Source organism: Diceros bicornis, chromosome 21 (assembly GCF_020826845.1).
Source record: "Diceros bicornis minor isolate mBicDic1 chromosome 21, mDicBic1.mat.cur, whole genome shotgun sequence".
NCBI lineage: Eukaryota > Metazoa > Chordata > Mammalia > Perissodactyla > Rhinocerotidae > Diceros > Diceros bicornis.
Window position 1 is genome coordinate 46,609,367 of NC_080760.1, and position 18,594 is coordinate 46,627,960.

At 40.9% G+C, this 18,594-nt stretch overlaps 1 protein-coding gene across 1 annotated transcript in view; it reads right to left on the bottom strand.

Moving 5' to 3' along the window:
* The window catches only part of DNAAF11 (dynein axonemal assembly factor 11), an 85,022-nt gene that overhangs the window by 20,616 nt on the left and 45,812 nt on the right, over positions 1–18,594 (bottom strand). The window contains exons 8-10 of the mRNA XM_058564951.1: positions 15,013–15,078; positions 11,066–11,135; positions 10,257–10,356 (exon numbers count right to left, since the gene is read on the bottom strand). Coding sequence (XP_058420934.1) covers positions 10,257–10,356; positions 11,066–11,135; positions 15,013–15,078 — 236 coding nt within the window. The remainder of the gene's footprint in view (positions 1–10,256; positions 10,357–11,065; positions 11,136–15,012; positions 15,079–18,594) is intronic.

Sequence of the window (18,594 nt, forward strand, 5' to 3'; positions counted from 1 at the left end):
TCATATGAAAAAGTTCGTGATTATTCTTGCTTGTTCTATGCCAGCAATAGTTCAGAAGTGCTGGGAAGTTTATACCACCTCCACCCCCCGACCCCCCAAAACAGGGAGCAGCCAGCAACCGAACATTCTCAGGGGTTGGTATACCACCATCCCAGTTCCATCACCCTCAGGTAGAGTTCGCCTGAGGTATGTGTTTTGTACCATCTCCCACTGAGAGCTTTCCCGTGGGGTTGCTGGCTTAACAGAGCACTCTCTACTGGCTGCCTTCCCTTGCCTACTTCCTGACCAGCCTTCCCTTACTTCCCCAATAAACTACTGTGCTCATATTCCCACATTAGGTTCCGCTTCTGGGAAACCTCAAATTAAAACAACGTTTTCAGTCTGTGTCTCACAATTTAATATCTACAATAGCCATGAGACTCGCAAGTTTCTCTCAAGAAGGAAGGGCGGCAACCTGGCATAACCAGATTCCAAAACAATGATTGTGTTTCTACTGAATCCTACTCATGTCTCTGTGAGTACCTAGTTACACTTTGATTGCATGATGCGTACTTATTTGAAAAAATTATCTATCTATTAAGAGCTATTTATCTATAACTAAGAGCTAAGACTATGTATGTCTATCTATCTATCTATCACCTACCTATCATCTATCTATCTATCTATCTATCTATCTATCTATCTATCTATCTATCTATCATCTACCTATTATCTATCTATCTAATCTATCATCTACCTATTATCTATCTATCTATCTATCTATCTATCTATCTATCTATCTATCTATCTCTATCTGAATAGAAACATCTGAATAGATGTTTCTCAAATAAATAATTTGAGTCCACGGATGATGTTAACTTCTTCTGGAGAGGATTTTTACTGGGTTTTGCCAGGCATGTGTAGGTTGTACTCATCTGAGACCACTTTCACTCAAGTTCAAGGCTCAGTTTTAGGGCCATTTCAACAGTCACTTAGGTAGGCTGCAAGATTATCTGAGGACTGGCTGGCTTCTCATTCACCTTACTCCTAGGTTACAATTCTTCAGTCACATCCCAAAGTAGGCGTGGTTTACTAGAGTCCCCACCCATGGTAGGCTCTATACTTTGACGTTTTTCTTCTCACTCCCATGTGGTCACTGAAAGCATGGTTTATCCTCTCAGCCATTCCTTCTGGATCAGTGGACAGTAATTGCTCACTATCTCATTAGCTATTGATACTATCAAGATACTTTTAAAATATGTAGTCCATCTTCCCAAATTTTCCTCAGTGTGATTGTTGTTCCTAATTACCTAGTTGGCAATTAGCAGATGAAGGGGCTTTAGAGATGTTATTTAGAGTCATGAGATTTGATGAGATTCTGTAGGGAATGAGTACAAATAGAGAAGTGAAGGGGTCCCAGAACTGAATGACTGGACATGCCAACTTTCAGAGGTCTGGATATGAGAAAGAACCAGCAAAGAAGCAGCCAGTGGCAGAGGACATCCAGGGAGCAGGAGTATCTATGACATAAGAAGAGAAACAAATGAAAGCCTTGTATGCTAAGTGAACAAGGGTTGAAAAGTGGAGGGACCGATTTATGACGTAGAAAGCTGCTGAAAGGGCAAACAGGAAGAGGATGAGGGCCAACTGCTGGATTTAGCAACGTGGAGACGATTGGAGACCTCAGAAAGACACGTTTCCATGGAGCGGGCTTGCAGAGGAGATGAATGCCTAATCGGAGTTGGTGTTAGAGATTATGAAAAAAGAATTGAAACAGCAAATATAGATGTCTGAAGAGTTTTGATGTAAAGCAGATCAGGGCAATACATAGAGGGGGATGTTTCTATTTTGTACTGTTTGTGTTTTTAAGAAAGGAGATGTTTCAGCCTGTTTTCTGATATAAGATGCAGAGAGGAGAAATTCGCTGAAGAAGTAAAGAGAACAAAGAATTGTCAGACGGAAAAAAATAGTCTTTTAAAGGCAAGTGGAAACAGGATCCAACAGACATCTGGCGAGTTGGATAGATCGCAGACAGTTCATTCCTGGCATCAGGTCTGCCAAGCAGGCCAAGGGAGGGAAGATATTATGGGTGGAGTTTGTGGAAATTATCTTTTGATGCTTCTACTTTTTCAGTGTTGGAATTTTTAGGAATGAGCTGAGGATGAGAAATAATGTTCTAAAAAAGTAGAATTATGAATAGAACAGGAAAACTTAGCGAGACGACCAGGCAGCCCTCACTATAGACCCACTTGAAATCAGCAATCAGAGAATAAAAGTGATCTTATGTTGGGTACATCATGGGTAGAGAGAAAGTACTGAGAAACATAAGTCCAGCTGAAAAGGAGAAGGGACTCTGAGACTGTGTGCTTTAGAATCATGGTCTATAATATTGACCTTAATATGTGACCTTCACCTCCTGTGCTCAATATAGCAGAATCCAGCAAGATGTTCATCAACTGAAGTTGTGCATATATTTTGCTGTTCAGTTCAGATGGCAACATCCTTAATCTCAGTTAATTATTCTGAAAGAACACCCAAAGGAAATCACGAAGCGTATTCTTGGAGTGCTCCTGTAACTTGTCAATTGGGAATCTAGATGGGAGATTAATTTAATGACTTGAAAGCCTCTCAGCGAATGCAAAATTTCAGTTAAATCTTGCAAAGTTGGGCTGTGAAGAGATCATACGCCAAACATTCCAGGCTGATGATGACAAGAGTGTTTATGTACATACAACTCGGTCTGACCGCACATTCACAAAAATACACTGAAAGCATAAACTCTTAGAAAATGTGATGGGGAACAATCTTACTCAGACTAGGAACTAAAACCATATGTATGGTACCTATACTAAACTTTAGAAAATATGTAGCAGCTATAGAGAGAAAACTAAAAAAAAAAAAATAACTTCTGAGGGACATAAAAGTAATAAATGGAAGAAATATATTATTGTATACAGTTTGATTATGTAAATATTTCAATTCATTCCCATAACAATCTATAAATTCAATGCAATCTCAATAATAAAAAATATTGATTGATAGGCATGAATAAGATTAATTAACTTGGCAATACTAATTACTAGTAATAAATAGTATTAATTAACAGTAAACATTAATGCAGTGTGTATTATGTCCCAAATGCTCTGCTAGGTGCTTCACATATTAATTTCTGTAACTCTCAAAACAACCTTGTGAGGTGTGAATTATTATTAACATCTGAGGCACAGAGGGATTAATGATTTGCCGAGGGTCACACAGCTGCTGAGTAGAAGTATCAGGATTTAACCCAGGTTCTCTGGCTCCAGATCCCATTCCTTTAGTCATTTCTTTCCACTTCCTCTAAATGGGGATGGCAGTAAAAATTCCAATGGCATTTTTGGAGGCAGAATTTGATAGAATCATTTTAAAGTTAACCTGGAATAATACACATGAAAAAATAATGAGAAAATGGTTGGGGAAGGAGAGTAATTAGGGGAGATTCATGATCTAAATATTAAAATGTATTTTAAAGGTGCATTTAATGTCTTCACTCATTCAACAAAAATTTATTGAACACCTACTCTTTGCCAGGCTCTGTTCTAGGTGCCAGTGGTACAATAGTGACAAGAACAGACAAAAATCTCTGTTCTCATGAAGCTTAAATTCTTGTTGAGAGAGTGGGACAAAGAAATAAACAATTAAATACATAGACTTCCAGGTGGTGATACATTCTATGAAGAAAAATACAGCAGGAACAGGGGATAGAGAATGCTGTGGTAGAGGAGGAGATGCTTTTTAAATATGGGGAACAGGGAAGATCTCACCGATAAAATGACTCTTGAACAGAAACCTGAAAGAGATGAGAGAGCAAACCATGAGGATATCCAGGGGAAGGGCATTCCAGCAGAGGGGACAGCAAGTGCAAAGGCCCTGGGGTAGAAGGATGCTCGTGGCTGGAGTGATCAAAGGGTACAGTGGTACAAGCTGATGTCAGAGGGATAATGGCAGGAGGAGGTTATCAGAGAATCTTGCCTTTAACACTGACTGAAATGGGAAATGTGATGTGGTCTGATTTACATATATTATAAAATAATCATTCTGGCTGCTGTGTTGAAAAAAGAATTACTAACTCTTATCCAAAGAAGAAGAGTGAGTTCCTGGTTGGTAGATGATACCCATGAGTCCATGTTTCTTCACTGGGTACATCTACTGTAATAAAAGGCTACATGCAGTGCAGATTGAGACTCTTTATACCACTTCCAAAAGCTAAGACTAATGATTAAGATAGTGCGGGAAGCTAGTAAGTAATGCAACTACCCAGTGGAGCAGGATTAAGAAAAACCTCATGAAACACAGAATGTTTCCCACTCCTCTATTACCTGGGCAGTTGATCTTCTATCACTGATGCTCCATTTCTGAGAAAGCCAGAGCACCTCTTCATCCACCACCCCACTCACCACTTCTCGCCAAGACAAGACATCTACCCTTGACATCTTGGTGGAGGAGGTACGGCAGGAGATGGCATTCTGAGAGACGTGATACCCACAAGTTATAAGGATGGTGGATGGAGACAGAGGAGTTCCGGCAGCATGCTAGGGATTGTGATATTTCTGTGTCACATCAATCCACAGTGTATGGACTTGGTGGCAGATGTTGGGAAGGATCTGGCCTTGCAGAGCTAGCACGAGGGGAAAGCCTCTTGGAATATGGAGCTGAGCTGGGAGCACCCACTGGCACGTCAGCAACAGAAAACTAGCCATGAACCCCTGCAACAGGGAACAGAATTGATGCAACTTACCTATTAGCACCCAGTCTGTATAGATCCAGCCTCATTTAAGGGTAAGAAAGAGAAAAATATCAATTTGACGTCTATGACAAAATGCTGATAGAGTGTCTAATAAAAAATATCTTAGCATTTTGTGGATTCAATTCCAAATTTTGTGTCCTTGGAAAATGTATACAAAGTTCATCACTGAATTTCCACAAATAAACAATATAATCCTCACAGCACAGACACAATCAAGTAGGTCAGGTCTTCACAGTATTCTTTACAAAGAGGGAACAACAACAAACATCAAAACTGACCTTCTTTTCATTAATTTAGAGTATCCAAATATTATAAACCACTAAGGACTACATTAGATATTTCTGGAAGTACTAAGTTATTAATATGTCAAATATTGACAACACCATTTTATGAACGAATCATCAAAATTGTATCTAAGTGTCTACTTGACTTTTACAATACGCTTTAAAAAAATTCTAAGACCACAGGCCAGACTTAGACAATTCCACAGGGAGTTAGAAGCCTAGACATACAGAACAGCTCAGTTTATTGAACTTCAGTACCTCAAATGTTTCAATCAATAGGAATTACACAGCTGCTAATTTTCAGTAATACATATTTTTAATAGTAAGCATTGGTGAAGTTAGAGTTTTGTTTTTTAACTTCTGATGATTTTTACCAAAAAGTTTTTGTTCTTTGAACTTCATAGTCCTGGTAAACACCTAACTCACGAATGAAAAACAACTAATTTGGGGCAAGAAATTATTCTCCGAAGGTTGTTTTTACTATTTACCTCTTAAAAGGAATAATTATAGAGGTATATAAAAGGAAGGATAAAAGGAAATAATTAATGATTTAATAATGTTAAAGGAATAATGACAGAGATAACACATGTCAATGTTACTTTAACATAGTAGTCTAAAATCTTTAAAAATATACACCTCAAAAAAAAGTCATTCATAGCTTATTATTGAGAAAAAAAAACAGAACTATTCTGAGTCATTCTATGCATCGTCAACCAAGCACTTCTAAAACGCTTTTTCTCAATAAGCCGTTTTTTATACTTGTAATGTGTATTTAAATTAAAAATTAGATAGATATAAAAACAAAAAGGATAGTGGAAATAGAATGCTGTATTTTATTTAAGAGATTCATACGCAGCGACAGGGCTTTCCCTTCAATTGACTGGCACTCTGCAAAACATACACACCTCGTGTCTTGACTTCCTTTCAGGAAATAGCAGTTACCATTTAATCTTTGGGTTTTCAGTTAGAATGGAAGTTTCAAAAAAAAATGGCTGCTGGTCACAGTGTCACACAAACGTCCACATCAAAGTCCTGAGGTAATTAAGTTCTCTCTTAGATTTCCCCATAGGATATGCTAATTAGCATAGAACTATTTCCTTAATTTGTTGTAGTCACCAAGGACAATGCAATTCTTACAGCTGTGTTTGTTATTTTATTGCTTGACAACAAATTGTATTTGCTGTTGTATTGCCTCAGAGTAAAAATACATAATTCATTACCCATAATCAATCTGTTGCAAAACTGGCTATGGAAAAATGAAGGATTATTAAACCATGATAGAAACCTTGTTGGTTAATCAAGTTTATATTCTTTGTGACAGACACTCCTGCCCCCATTCTGCTCTTCTTCCTTACAAGCAGATCCCCACTCTGACTGGCTTATCTACCCTTTCCCTTTGAAACCTGAGTGACCTGGGCAAAGTTGACCCCACCTCTAGCTCATGGCATGAGATAATAGTAACCAAATATAAAATAATGGAAACCAGGGGCCCGCCCAGTGGCATGGTGGTTAAGTTTGCACACTTCGCTTCGGTGGCCCAGGGTTTGCGGGTTCCGATCCCAGGCCCGGACCTACACACTGCTTATCAAGCCATGCTACGGCAGTGTCTCACCTACAAAGTAGAGGAAGACCGGCACAGATGTTAGCTCAGGGCCAATTTTCCTCAAGCAAAAAGAGGAAGATTGGCAAGAGATGTTAGCTCAGGGCCAATCTTCCTCACCAAAAAAAAAAAAAAAGAAAGAAAGAAAAGAAACCAAACCAAGTACTACTTTCCTTTCCTTTTGGCCAGAGATTGGTTCCATTGTCCAGGGTTGATCTAATCAAGACTTGTTGGGCTTTTCAGCTAAATTGGCCTAATCAGTCCAGGGGAGATTTTATTCCATGGTGATGGGAGAGATCCTCTTTCTGTGTCTCTTTCTCTGGTTCTCTGTCTTTCTATGTTGTGCAAGGTAAGAACAGGAAAGCATGTCGCCCCAGTCGCTGCTGGCACTCATCTAGGGAGGGAAGCTAGTCCGAGGACAAAGCTAACATATCAGAAAGGCCTGACCCTCCCCTGCCTGAGCCCTGCCTACCTTCCCATATCTTGTTACAAGAGATGAAACACTTGTCTAGGATTAAGGCCAGTCTTGTTTGGGGTTTCTGCAGCCCGCAGCAGGAAACATTCTAACCCTTTAATAGAGCCTACAGCGAGGAGCCCAATACTTCACAGAGACCAGTTCATTTCCTGAAGTTCTTTCAGGGCTCGCATCCATCTACGTTAAGCCTGTTCAGGCTCCCAAACAACTTCTGTCTTAGACATTCAGCTCTGAGATCAAAGTTAAGGAGTACAAAAGTCAGCAGAGCCAACACTACCAGTCTTTAGAAGTTATAAACACTGTGATTTTAACCCACCAGGGGAGGTGCAGCCCATCCTTTCATCTTCCTTCTCCCATTCAACATTCAGTGAGTCTTTTATTCTATTTCCTTAATGTTTCTTCTAGCTATATCATCACCTCTGGTCTCAAAAACACCTGATTCCTCATCCCCCTCCAGCCACTGGCCCATTTCTCTGTTCCTATTCACAGCAAAATTTCTCAAAACAGTTGACTGAAATTCCTGCCTCCCCTTCCATATCTCTAATTCTCTCATCCACACTTTCCGACAGGTTTCCAATTTCACTGCCCCACTGACAAGATTTTCTCAAGTCTGTCAATGGCTTCCTTTTTGTCAAATCCAATGATCACTTCTGTGTCCTCATCACAGTCAACCTCTTCCCTTCTTGAAATAGCTTATTCTCTAGGCTTCCCTCATACCACACACTTCTGTTTTTCCTCCTAACTCGTTGGCTGTTCATTCATAATCTCCTGTTCTGGCTTCTACTCTACTCAACCTCAAAATGATGGAATATCTCCACAGCTCAAATGTGGGCCCTTTTCTCTCCTCCATCTAAAGTCTCTCCTGATGTGATCTTTTTCAGTCTCATAGCTTTAACTATCATCTACATGCAGATAATTTCCAGTTTCATATCTCCAGTCCACTCTATCCACTGACCTCAAGGCTTATATATCCAAATGCTTGCCTGAGATGTTGAACTGAATGCTTCAAGGCATTTAGAATTTAAAATGGCTAAAAGAACGCATGATTTCCTTCTGCAGACCTGTCCGCCCACAGTCTTCCCTGTCCCAGAAAATGGCACCACCGTCTACCCATTAGTTTGCCAAAAATTAGGGGGCATCCTTGACTTACGTCTTACCCTTATAACCTACATCTTGCTGGCACTGCCGCTCAAATATATCCAGAATTCAGTTACTTATCACCACCTCCCACTTCACCCTTGTTCAAGCCAGTGTCATCTCCCAACCGAACCACCTTATCTGGCCCTCTCCCTGTTTTCCCTGCTTCTGTTTGTTCCATCCTTTGATTCTCTCACCATACAGAATCCAGGGCCACCTTTTAAAATTATAAATCAGATCATTTTATTCTTCTGCTCAAAACCCACCAATGGCTTTCCACAGTACTTGGAATAATATTCAGGTTCCTTGCTGTGGCCCTGAAGGCTCTGTATGAGCTGGCTTCTGCCTACATTTTTGACATCTTCTTCTTCTGCTTTCCTCCTCTCATTATATTCTAGACACTCTGGGTTTCGTTTTTTCTTCTGTCTCTGGAACACAGAAGCCTCATTCCCACGTTTGCATTTGTTGCTCTTTCTGCTTAGCACACTCTCCTTGCAGACCACATTTGCACACCTGGATCATTCATACCATTCAGGTCTCACTGTAAAATCTTCTCCTAGGGACCTTTCCTGACCATGTGATCTAAAGTGGCCAGGCACATGCCCTCGGTTGTCCCTCTCAGTCACATTATCCACTTAATTTTCATCATAGTGTTTATCTTTACCTGAAATAACTTTGTTCATTTGTTTAATTGTGCATGGTCTATCTTCCCCTCTCTAACCACAAGGATCATGAGTAGAGATCTTGGTTCATTCATCAGCTGGAATGGTATCTGGCTTCTAGTATGCACTTATTAAATATTAAAGAATGAAATTATAACTCATACCTTTATCATTTTCCACCTTAATGTATCTGGTAGCTGCCTCTTTGGTTTCCCCAATACATCCAAATTGCATCAAGAGTCGTGTTGCTGCCTAAGGTCGCCCATGAATTTTCTCCTGTGTACCGTCTGGCTTCCTCTTCCTCCACGTCCGCACATTTGTCCTGTGCTACAGCCACAAAGAACCACTTTGCACTCACAGACTGTGCCTGTCGCTTCCTGCCTCCTTGCCATATGGCCTTCCTCTTCTCCATTCTACTCACCTGCCAGGTCATGGTCCCACATTTCCTCCTCACTGGTTAGAGTCAGTGACTTCACTATTTCTAGTACACAATTCCATTATTGTTTTTGTAAGACTATAGCGCAATTATTTGCTTAGAGTCTTGTCTCTTCTACTAGTTTGTGAGCTCATTAACGACCTGAAGTTTCTCATTCTTCTTTAGCTCAGCAACTGGCACTGTGTAGGCACTCAAAAATGCTTGCTGAATTGAACTGAATCAACTGACCCCATGCCATATCAAAAGGACATATATACCATCCCCCTCAAAGAGACAAAAAAGAGTTTTGGTTAAAATAACATCTGGTCCATATCATAAAAATAATATGGAAATAATACTAGCAATATTTATTGAGTGCTCACTATACTATGAATTTTATGTGTATTGTCTCTCTTAAGAGTGATATTAGGAAATAGAGGCCTAGAAAGATTAGTAACTTGCCCCAAATCACAAAATTGGTAAGCTCAATATTTGGAACTCAAACATAATTTTTTTAGAGATCCAAGGGCTACTACACGTCCTCTCGAAGTCATTTGTAAGGAAAGTACTGATCACCATGTAATGGACATGCTCCGTGGGACCTGCCCCACTTGGAAGAACCAGGCAGTTTATGAACCCCAACTCCCAGCCACAGTGTGGTCTGCAGAGGGAGGAGAAGGCTGCAGAGAACAGAACTGGTGAAGCCATGGCAGGACGAGCCACGTGGGCCCCAACCACGGCCTAGTCTCGGCTCTTTGTCCTCACAGGTCTTTGTTCTTCTACCCGAGCTGGTGTGAATGGATTTTCCAGTTCTCTCAACCAAAAGAACCTTGATCAGAAGTCACCATTAGCCCTGACAGGTCCTGTTCCTTCAGGAACCAACATATCCACACTTGTAACTGATGCAAATGACATTACCTACCTTGGGCATGCAAACTACCAAGTGTCCTGTTGTCTGAGATCTTTTAGCAGAGCTGCTGTCGGGTTTGACTTCTGCAGGAAGGACAAGCTGAAATGGCTGAAAATAATCAGGAATAGTTACGGAGAGTGAGTGCATTACACGAGAGGGTTACTTTAAGAGGTGTTTTCGTTCCCAATTTAAGATTTACCATTCAATTTAAAAAAGGTGCTTAGACTTATTAGGAAAAAAAATAATATATGGGTTATGCTTGACATGCCTGAACTGTTTTCTCTATTTTAATGAACAGTCTAAAGAACAGTCATGAATCACAAACAATGAAACACTCATTGGTCCATTTATGTTAACATGGCTGATAAAGAATTTATAGATAAAACATCAACTTATTTCCATCTTAAAGTCTTTAAGCTATCTCATATAAATGCTTAGAATTACCAAAAAATGCTATTTCAAGAATGATAAAATTACAGTTGGTATGAATGAGATATTGACATTTAAAATTAGTATATTATTTAAATATAATTATAGCATAGGCTACTACAAATATGATCTTATCAGCTTTGAGAAAAGTACTAACACAATAGACACAGGTTAAAAATATTAATTTTATCAAGCTACTATACAATAATCAGCAACCATTCCCGCTGAATACCAGTCCTATGGTATAAAATTATGTTCCCAAAAAATAACTCTCTGATTAGGTTCCTCTTTTCCTATTTCAGTATTACTTTAAAAAATTTTGAGGCAACCTAGCTTAGTCCAAGGCTCAGCTTTTGAAATTGTAACAGTTCTACAGGGTGATACTCACCTTTCCTTTGACCATTACTCGCACATAAGTTGGCTGCACATCAACATCAATTAAAGAGGTATCCATATATCTTCAAAATTAAACATACCAAATCTTACAATGTTCAAAAACATTAAGTTTAAAGAAGTGCAAACAAAAAGTCACATTTACAGGACCATTTTAAATGAAGAAAGTTGACAATTTCCATGCTAAACAGGTCTTAAAAAATTTGTCTTAAATTAATCCCCAGGCCAAAGGAAATTCAATATATCAGCAATTTCATTTTTAGACCCACAAGTACATTTGACATTGATTGCCCCTAACCCAAAAATATCTGCAGCTGAAACACCAGAGGTTTGCAAAAACCAGTTTCCCGTGTTCTTTCATGAATATTTTATTTTAAGCCCCTAAGACTGGCTTGAACAGCTAGGAAGGCTGAATGCAACCACCAGCTCCTGCTTCCTTAGCTGCTCTCCATCCCCTGCAGCTGTTCTGCAGCTGCCCTGATACCATCTCTCCTGAAACACTGTTTGCTTCTCTCCTCAGAGGCACATCCTGCTGAATAAGCAAAGCCTTCCATCTATGGCCGCAACCCCAGGACCAGATGGCAATGATTCTCCTCAACTTCATGAGCAAATGAAAGATTTAGATCTCACATCGCTTGTTAAAATAAGAAGGTTAGCCAAATGACTATTTTTATACATGTTAAATATTGATTGTGAACATCTGAAAATGCAGTGATGATTCAAAAATCGCAAACATTAATGGGGCCAGCCTGGTGGCGTAGTGGTTAAGTTCGCATGCTCTGCTTCGGTGGCCTGGAGTTTGCAGGTTAGGATCCCGGGCGTGGACTGATGCACCGCTTGTCAAGACATGCTGTGTGGGGCCGGCCCCGTGGCTTAGTGGTTAAGTGCATGCGCTCCGCTACTGGCGGCCCGGGTTCGGATCCCGGGCATGCACCAACGCACCGCTTCTCTGGCCATGCTGAGGCCGCGTCCCACATACAGCAACTAGAAGGATGTGCAGCTATGACATACAACTATCTACTGGGGCTTTGGGGGGGAAAAAAAAGGAGGAGGATTGGCAATAGATGTTATCTCAGAGCCGGTCTTCCTCAGCAAAAAGAGGAGGATTAGCATGGATGTTAGCTCAGGGCTGATCTTCCTCACAAAAAAAAAAAAAGACATGCTATGGCAGGTGTGCCACATAAAATAGAGGAATATGGGCACGGATATTAGCCCAGGGCCAATCTTCCTCAGCAAAAAATAAAAAAAAATTACAAACATTAAGGCAGGTAGGATAACACTGGGGTCACAGGCACAGGAGTCAGTCACACAGACTTGTGAGGAATGATTTCACCCCCTCCTGCTTTATTACCTTGGACCATGTTCCTTAACCTCTCTAAGCCTCAGTTTCTTCATCTGTAAAATGAAGTGCCTATCCCCTAAGACTGCTATGAAGACACATGCATAGTGCCTAGTATGTAGTTAGTGTTAGTAAAGCATTGTTATATATCATTTAATAAAAATTTTTATAATAATAAAAAGTAGAGTTGAGATTTCCTACAACTTCATGTCTAATATCTACCACTTTAATGGATTACATATTCTTTTTCATGCTGAGGGCCTCCTAAAGTTTATCTGTCCCTACCTACAAGGTCTTTGCATGTGCTGTTTTCCTTTGCCTAAAACAATCTTCTGCCAGTTCTTTGCAAAGCTCACTACTTCTCATCCTTCAATTTTCAGTGCCCACCTTGCTGACTTTCCCTAACCATCCCCTACACCACCAACCACCAGACTACACACACCACTGTTCTCCATCCCTGAACTCTGTTCCTTTCCTGTAGAGCACACTTCTCCCTTTGTAATTAATTACTTATTACATGCCCGCCTGTTTATTGTCTGTCTCCTCCACTGAGCTGTAAGCTACAGGAGAGCAGTGACTGCATTTAGAACATGCCAGTTACAGTCTTCAGTGACCGGCACGTAGTAGGTATTCTAATGGTATTTGTAGAATAAAGGCAGGCAGCATACATGAATGAATGAACTTAACTTTCAAGTATATATCCATGTGCCAATGAAGATAACAAGAAATTTTAATGTAATAGTTCAGACACTCATGAGAATAGAAGGGTTTTACTACCTAGGCAGGAGAAATATCACCACTCCTTGAAAATGTACATGCACGGGGGGCCGAGGAAAGTTTTCATTTGAGGACCAAATGTGAAATAGCCAACAGAGCTAAAAAGAGAAAGGGGTGCACATTTACTAAACTCTAGAAATAAAGTCTAAAAATGGAAAGGACTTAAAAGGATGAAACGAGAAAGTTTAACTGAAAAACAACAGAAAGGGCAGCCTTGGGAGCTGGAGGAACAGAGGACGTGAAGTCAGCTGGAGAAGAACTAGAAGCTCCTTAAAGGTAGGTGATCTGGCAGTACATGGGCAGAAGAATTGATAGGAGGCATGAGAGAGGCAGCCCAAAGTGAAGAGGAAGGGACCACACTAAGAGCCAGCCCTTATTCACAACAGCCAAAGGTGGAAACAACCCAAATGCCCATCAGCTGGTGAATAGGTAAACGAAATGTGGTCTATCCATACAATGGAATATTATTCAGCCATAAAAAGAAAGGAAATTCTGACACATGCTTCAACATTGACGAACACTGAAGACATTATGCTAAGTGAAAGAAGCCAGACACAAAGGCCACAGATGATTCCATTTATATAAAATATCCAGAATAGGCAAACCTACAGAGACAGAAAGCAAATTAGAGTTTTCCATGGGAAGGGGGAAATGAGGAATGATTATTTAATGGGTATGAGGTTTCCTTTTGGGGTGATGAAAATTTCACGGAAGTAGATGGCAGTAATAGTTGCACAACACTGAATTTACTAAATGCCACTGAGTTGTACACATGAAATGGTTGAAATGACGAATTTGTATATTTTACTACAATTAAAAAAACAAAAAAAGTTGGACTAGGCCTGAGGGTTCCACCTTCTGGCTTCGCTAATTACTGCGTTTACTTTGAGAAAACTCACCCGCCTTGGGTTATTCTGGGATAACAATCCCTCCTACTTCACTGAGTCATTAAATAAAATAGAGCGTGTAAAAAAAAATCCCTTAAAAAGAGAAAGGCCTTTTACTATAATTCATGAATGTAAATGTTAATTGACTCCCATCATCAGTATGTATTCATTCATTCATTCCTGTACTAACTGAGCTCCTACCAGGCACTGTTTTAGGTGCTGGAGATATAAGGAGGGAAGAACAAACAAAATAAAGTTCCTGTCTCAATTGCAAAGTTTTAAAAATACAAGTAAACTCATAGTTTGCCAGGTAGAAATCAAAAAGCAGGAAGAGGCGGAAGGAAGCGCTGTTACATCAGACGGTGGGGTGGAAAGGTGTCTATCATACAGCGACATCTGAGCAGAGGCCTGAAGGACAGGAGGCAACAAGCCCCAAGGACGCCTAGAGTGACGGTGGTACAGGCAGAGGGAGGCACACGTGCAAAAGTCCTGAGGCATCAGTGGGTCTGGAAGGGCTGGAGCAGCAGAAAGATCCTACAAGTGGACACTGAAATCATCACAAGTTTGAAGGACAGTGAGCCAGAACCTAAAATCTCCAAGGAATGAGGCAGAGTAGCCTGGTGTCTCTGAATGACTTCAGCAAGGAAGGGTAGAAAGTGACACAGGCTGATGGTGTGAGTCAAAGCCATGGAGATTTAGGGAGGAGAGAGCAACAGTCAGAACGTGGTGATGAGGGGCAGGCAGGATGCCTCTGTCACTCCCGCCCACTGTAATGAAATGTGGAGGAGAAACCAGTCATGACGTGGGACGCAGCCTCGGAAGAAGTGTGTGCTGGTGATAAAGAGGCTACTGTTTATGTTTCAGAACTCAAGAGAGTGCAACTGAGAATGAAAACAGAAAGAAACGCCATTAAACACATACATAACAAAATATCTTTACCTGTACACGGCGAGGTCCAGGATGATCTGGTTACGTTTTTCATCATCTTTCAAAGAGAAGTCAAGTCTAAGGAATAACCCATTTGGGGAAAAAAAGATGACGTCTTTAGCAATACTGTATAGATAACCTATCTCATTATCAAAAGTAAATTTGATAATTATATAATAATCTCCGATGACAAACTTATTTTGGTAGCTGGACAATAATTGTCTACGTCAATTTAAAAATTTCAATAGAAATCTACAACATACTCATAAATTTTTTCTGTTTACATTGTTTAAATGTGATAATCTTAAGGTAAACTACATATTAAAAATTTGCATTTTTGCAGAGATAGAGACATCTGGTAGTTGAAATTTTCTTTTCCATTTCATCTGAGTTGGCTAGAAGCAAACTAAAACATTGGAATTATTTATGGAGAACTAAATGCTGTATTTGCCTCCCCTTATCCAGCATTCTATTCCTTAAATTTTAAACAGTCCTGTCTTCCTTCTTTTCCCTTGCCATCTTTTTTCTTTTCCCTTCATTGTTGACCTTTCCATCGCCCTGGGAAATGCTGAGACACTGCCCATTATCTATCACCTCCGTTTTATAGATGAAAAACCAGAGGCTCAGAGAGGCTGGCACAGCTGGGAATGAGGTCATGTGAGTTTGGAGAGGCAGAATTTCAAAGCTCTAAGTCTTTTAACTACACCCTGAGGATGAGTCCTAGGTATAACTTCCACACTGTCAACATACTATTCAGAATTACTTGCTCAATTTTATTTTGAGCACATCACTTGAAACCCTACAATATTAAAGAATGTAGGCTAAATTATTTGGACAAATGTAAAACTAGCCATAGACTTGGCTGTCAGCAGTGTGTCTGCTTGTGGCAGGCATTCTCATTGCTTTCAACAACCCAGCCATGCGAGACTTCTTCAGTTGCTCAAATCACCCACACATTCTTGATCTCATCTCAGGAGCTTTTATAAGTGCTATCCCCACTGCCTTGACTGCTTATTCCCCAGTTTTCCAGCCATTCAACTTAACTATCCCTTCATATATCACTTGAAAGATTTCCTATGGCAGAGATTGCTGTTCGTTCCCCATCATCTGCTCCCCTTGTATCCATGTAACAGAATCCCTGATTTTAACTAGGTACATGGTTATGCAGAATAAAGACAACATTTTCCAGCCCCCCTTGCAGCTAGATGAGGTCATGTGATTTAGTTCTGTGAAGGCAAGTGTTGTGTGGCGTGTTCCATGAATTTTCCTTAAGAGAGAGAGTGTGTGCCATTTCCTCCCTCCCTTCTTATTTATTCAGCTGAGTAGAAGAGATTATAGGTGGCCAAGAGATGAACCATAGAGACTATTTAACAAGCTATTGCAATTGTCCAGGAAAGAGGGAGTTGACTTGCTCTAAGGTGGTGGTGAGGGAGTTAATGAGAAGTGGTTGGATTCTGGTAATACTGAAGAAGGAGCTCATAGGGCTCACTGATAACGTGAGAGAGAAAAGATTCAAGGATGAATCAAGAATCAAGACCAAGTTTTTGGTCTTAATAAATGGGTGGATGCTCACTACTGAGATAGAAAACACCGGGGGACAACATGTTATGGTGGAAGGTGGTGGTGGGGATAGAAATTAGGAGTTCTGTTTTAGGCATGATAAGTTTTTGATACCTATTTTATATCCACATAGTGACGTCAAATAGCTAATTGAATAATACAAATCTTGAGCTCAGGGAAGAGGGTGGGTCTGGTTGTGAGTAATGTGAAGATAGTGTTAAAGCCCTGGGATTTGGTGAGATCTCCAAAGAGTGAATGTGAAAAGAGAAGACAGCTGAGGAGTTTGCCCCAGTGCACTCGGGAGACAAGACAAAAAGGATCCAGCAAAGCATAAGAAGATGAGCAGGTAGTAAGGTCGAAGAATCAGAAGCAAAGGGAAGAAAGTTCTTCAAGAAGGAAGGTAATGATCAATTTGGTCAAATTTGCTAGGTCAAGTAGATGGGGACTGAGATTTGAAATGATGTGGCCGAATACAGAAATGACGTGAACGTAGAATATAGAAATGATGTGACTAAAGAAGTTTCAGGATGATGGAACAGGCTGAGTAGTTTCAAGAAGGAATGTGAAGTGAGGAAGTGGTGGCTGAGCACAGACAACTCCATGGAGAACTTTGACCATTAAGTGGGGGCAGAGAAACAGGGCTGTAGCTAGACAGGAAACTAGGGAAAGGGAGGTTTCTTGGTTTTATTTTCTTTTAAGATGGAAGATACAACAATACATTTGTATACTGCTGCGATTGATCCAGCAGAGTGGACAGAACTGATACAGCAGAGAAGGGATAACTGCAGAAGACAGGTCCTTGTAGGAGGAGGGGTGGGATCACTATGCCAGCAGAGAGCGACTCCAGATAGGAAGCTCACCCACAGCAGCAGGAGAGAAGAGAGTATGAGGTACAGGTACAGGTACCCTGGTCAATTAGTGTTGGTGGATGAGAAAATTTCTGCTTATGTTTCCTCAGTGGAATAAGAAACAAGGTCGTCAGTTAAGACTGTGGAAGTGTAAGGTGGTGTTGGAGGAAAGGGGAGAGGAAAAGGTGTGAAAGCAGCACAGTGAGGTTGCCAGAAGTCCACCTGAGATCTGTGGTCACAAATTCACAGCAGGGCCAGCAAAGGCAGGTGAATGTTTTCCTCCAGCCAAGCATGACGGCAAGCCCAGGAGTGGAGGCGTGTTAGATTTAAACAGGGTTGGGGCTTTATGAAGTGAGGATGATGGAAGGAAAGGAGGACGAGTGAGTTGACAGTATACGCCAAGGGATGATTTCTGTGATGAACCATAAAACCACATCAGGGTGACAGAAGGTAAGAACAAGAGGGGGGACAGGAAGAAAAACAGGAGACTGAATTGATTCACAGTCTTAATGGGGGCATGCAATTGTTGGAGTGGAGGGAGTCCCCCAGGAACATAGGAGACAGTGCTCACGAGACACTCAAGGGGAAGATTCTGGAGGTGGAAGTGATGCTGAGGACGGCAAATCTAAGCATGAAAGTGGATTGTGTGGTTGGACTGAGGTGGAAGAAAAGACGGCTGGAAGTGAGGTGGCTGAGTGGCTGAGAGGCAACGGCTTTGTTGTATTGTCTACATGTCTGATGACGTCACGAGACTGATGATGGCAGGAGAGGCAGAGAGAAAGACACTGGTCTGGGAGCTAAGATCTTCAATGACTTGACAGGAGTGGTTGATCAGGAGGTAAGTAGATGACTACAATAAAGAGCAGTGGGGTGGTATATCTAGATGGCCCGTGCTTCAAGAGAGCTGGGAATTTTTAGGGAAAGGGGAGAAATGGTCTGAAAGTAGCTATGAGGCATAACTTCCTTGTGGTATACGTGGTGAGGAAGAATCAAAAGGGCAGCAGTAGAAGCAGAATCCTTAGCAGTTTCCATTAGTGAAAGAAGATAAAAGGGACACTGAGAGAAAAGGTGAGGATATAGGCTTTGTTGACAAAGCATAAGCTCCAGAGGGCACATGGAAGGAATAGGGGTCAGGGAGCGGGGAGAGAATGAGCTGGATTAGGAGGTGTACAGAGCCACATGAGGA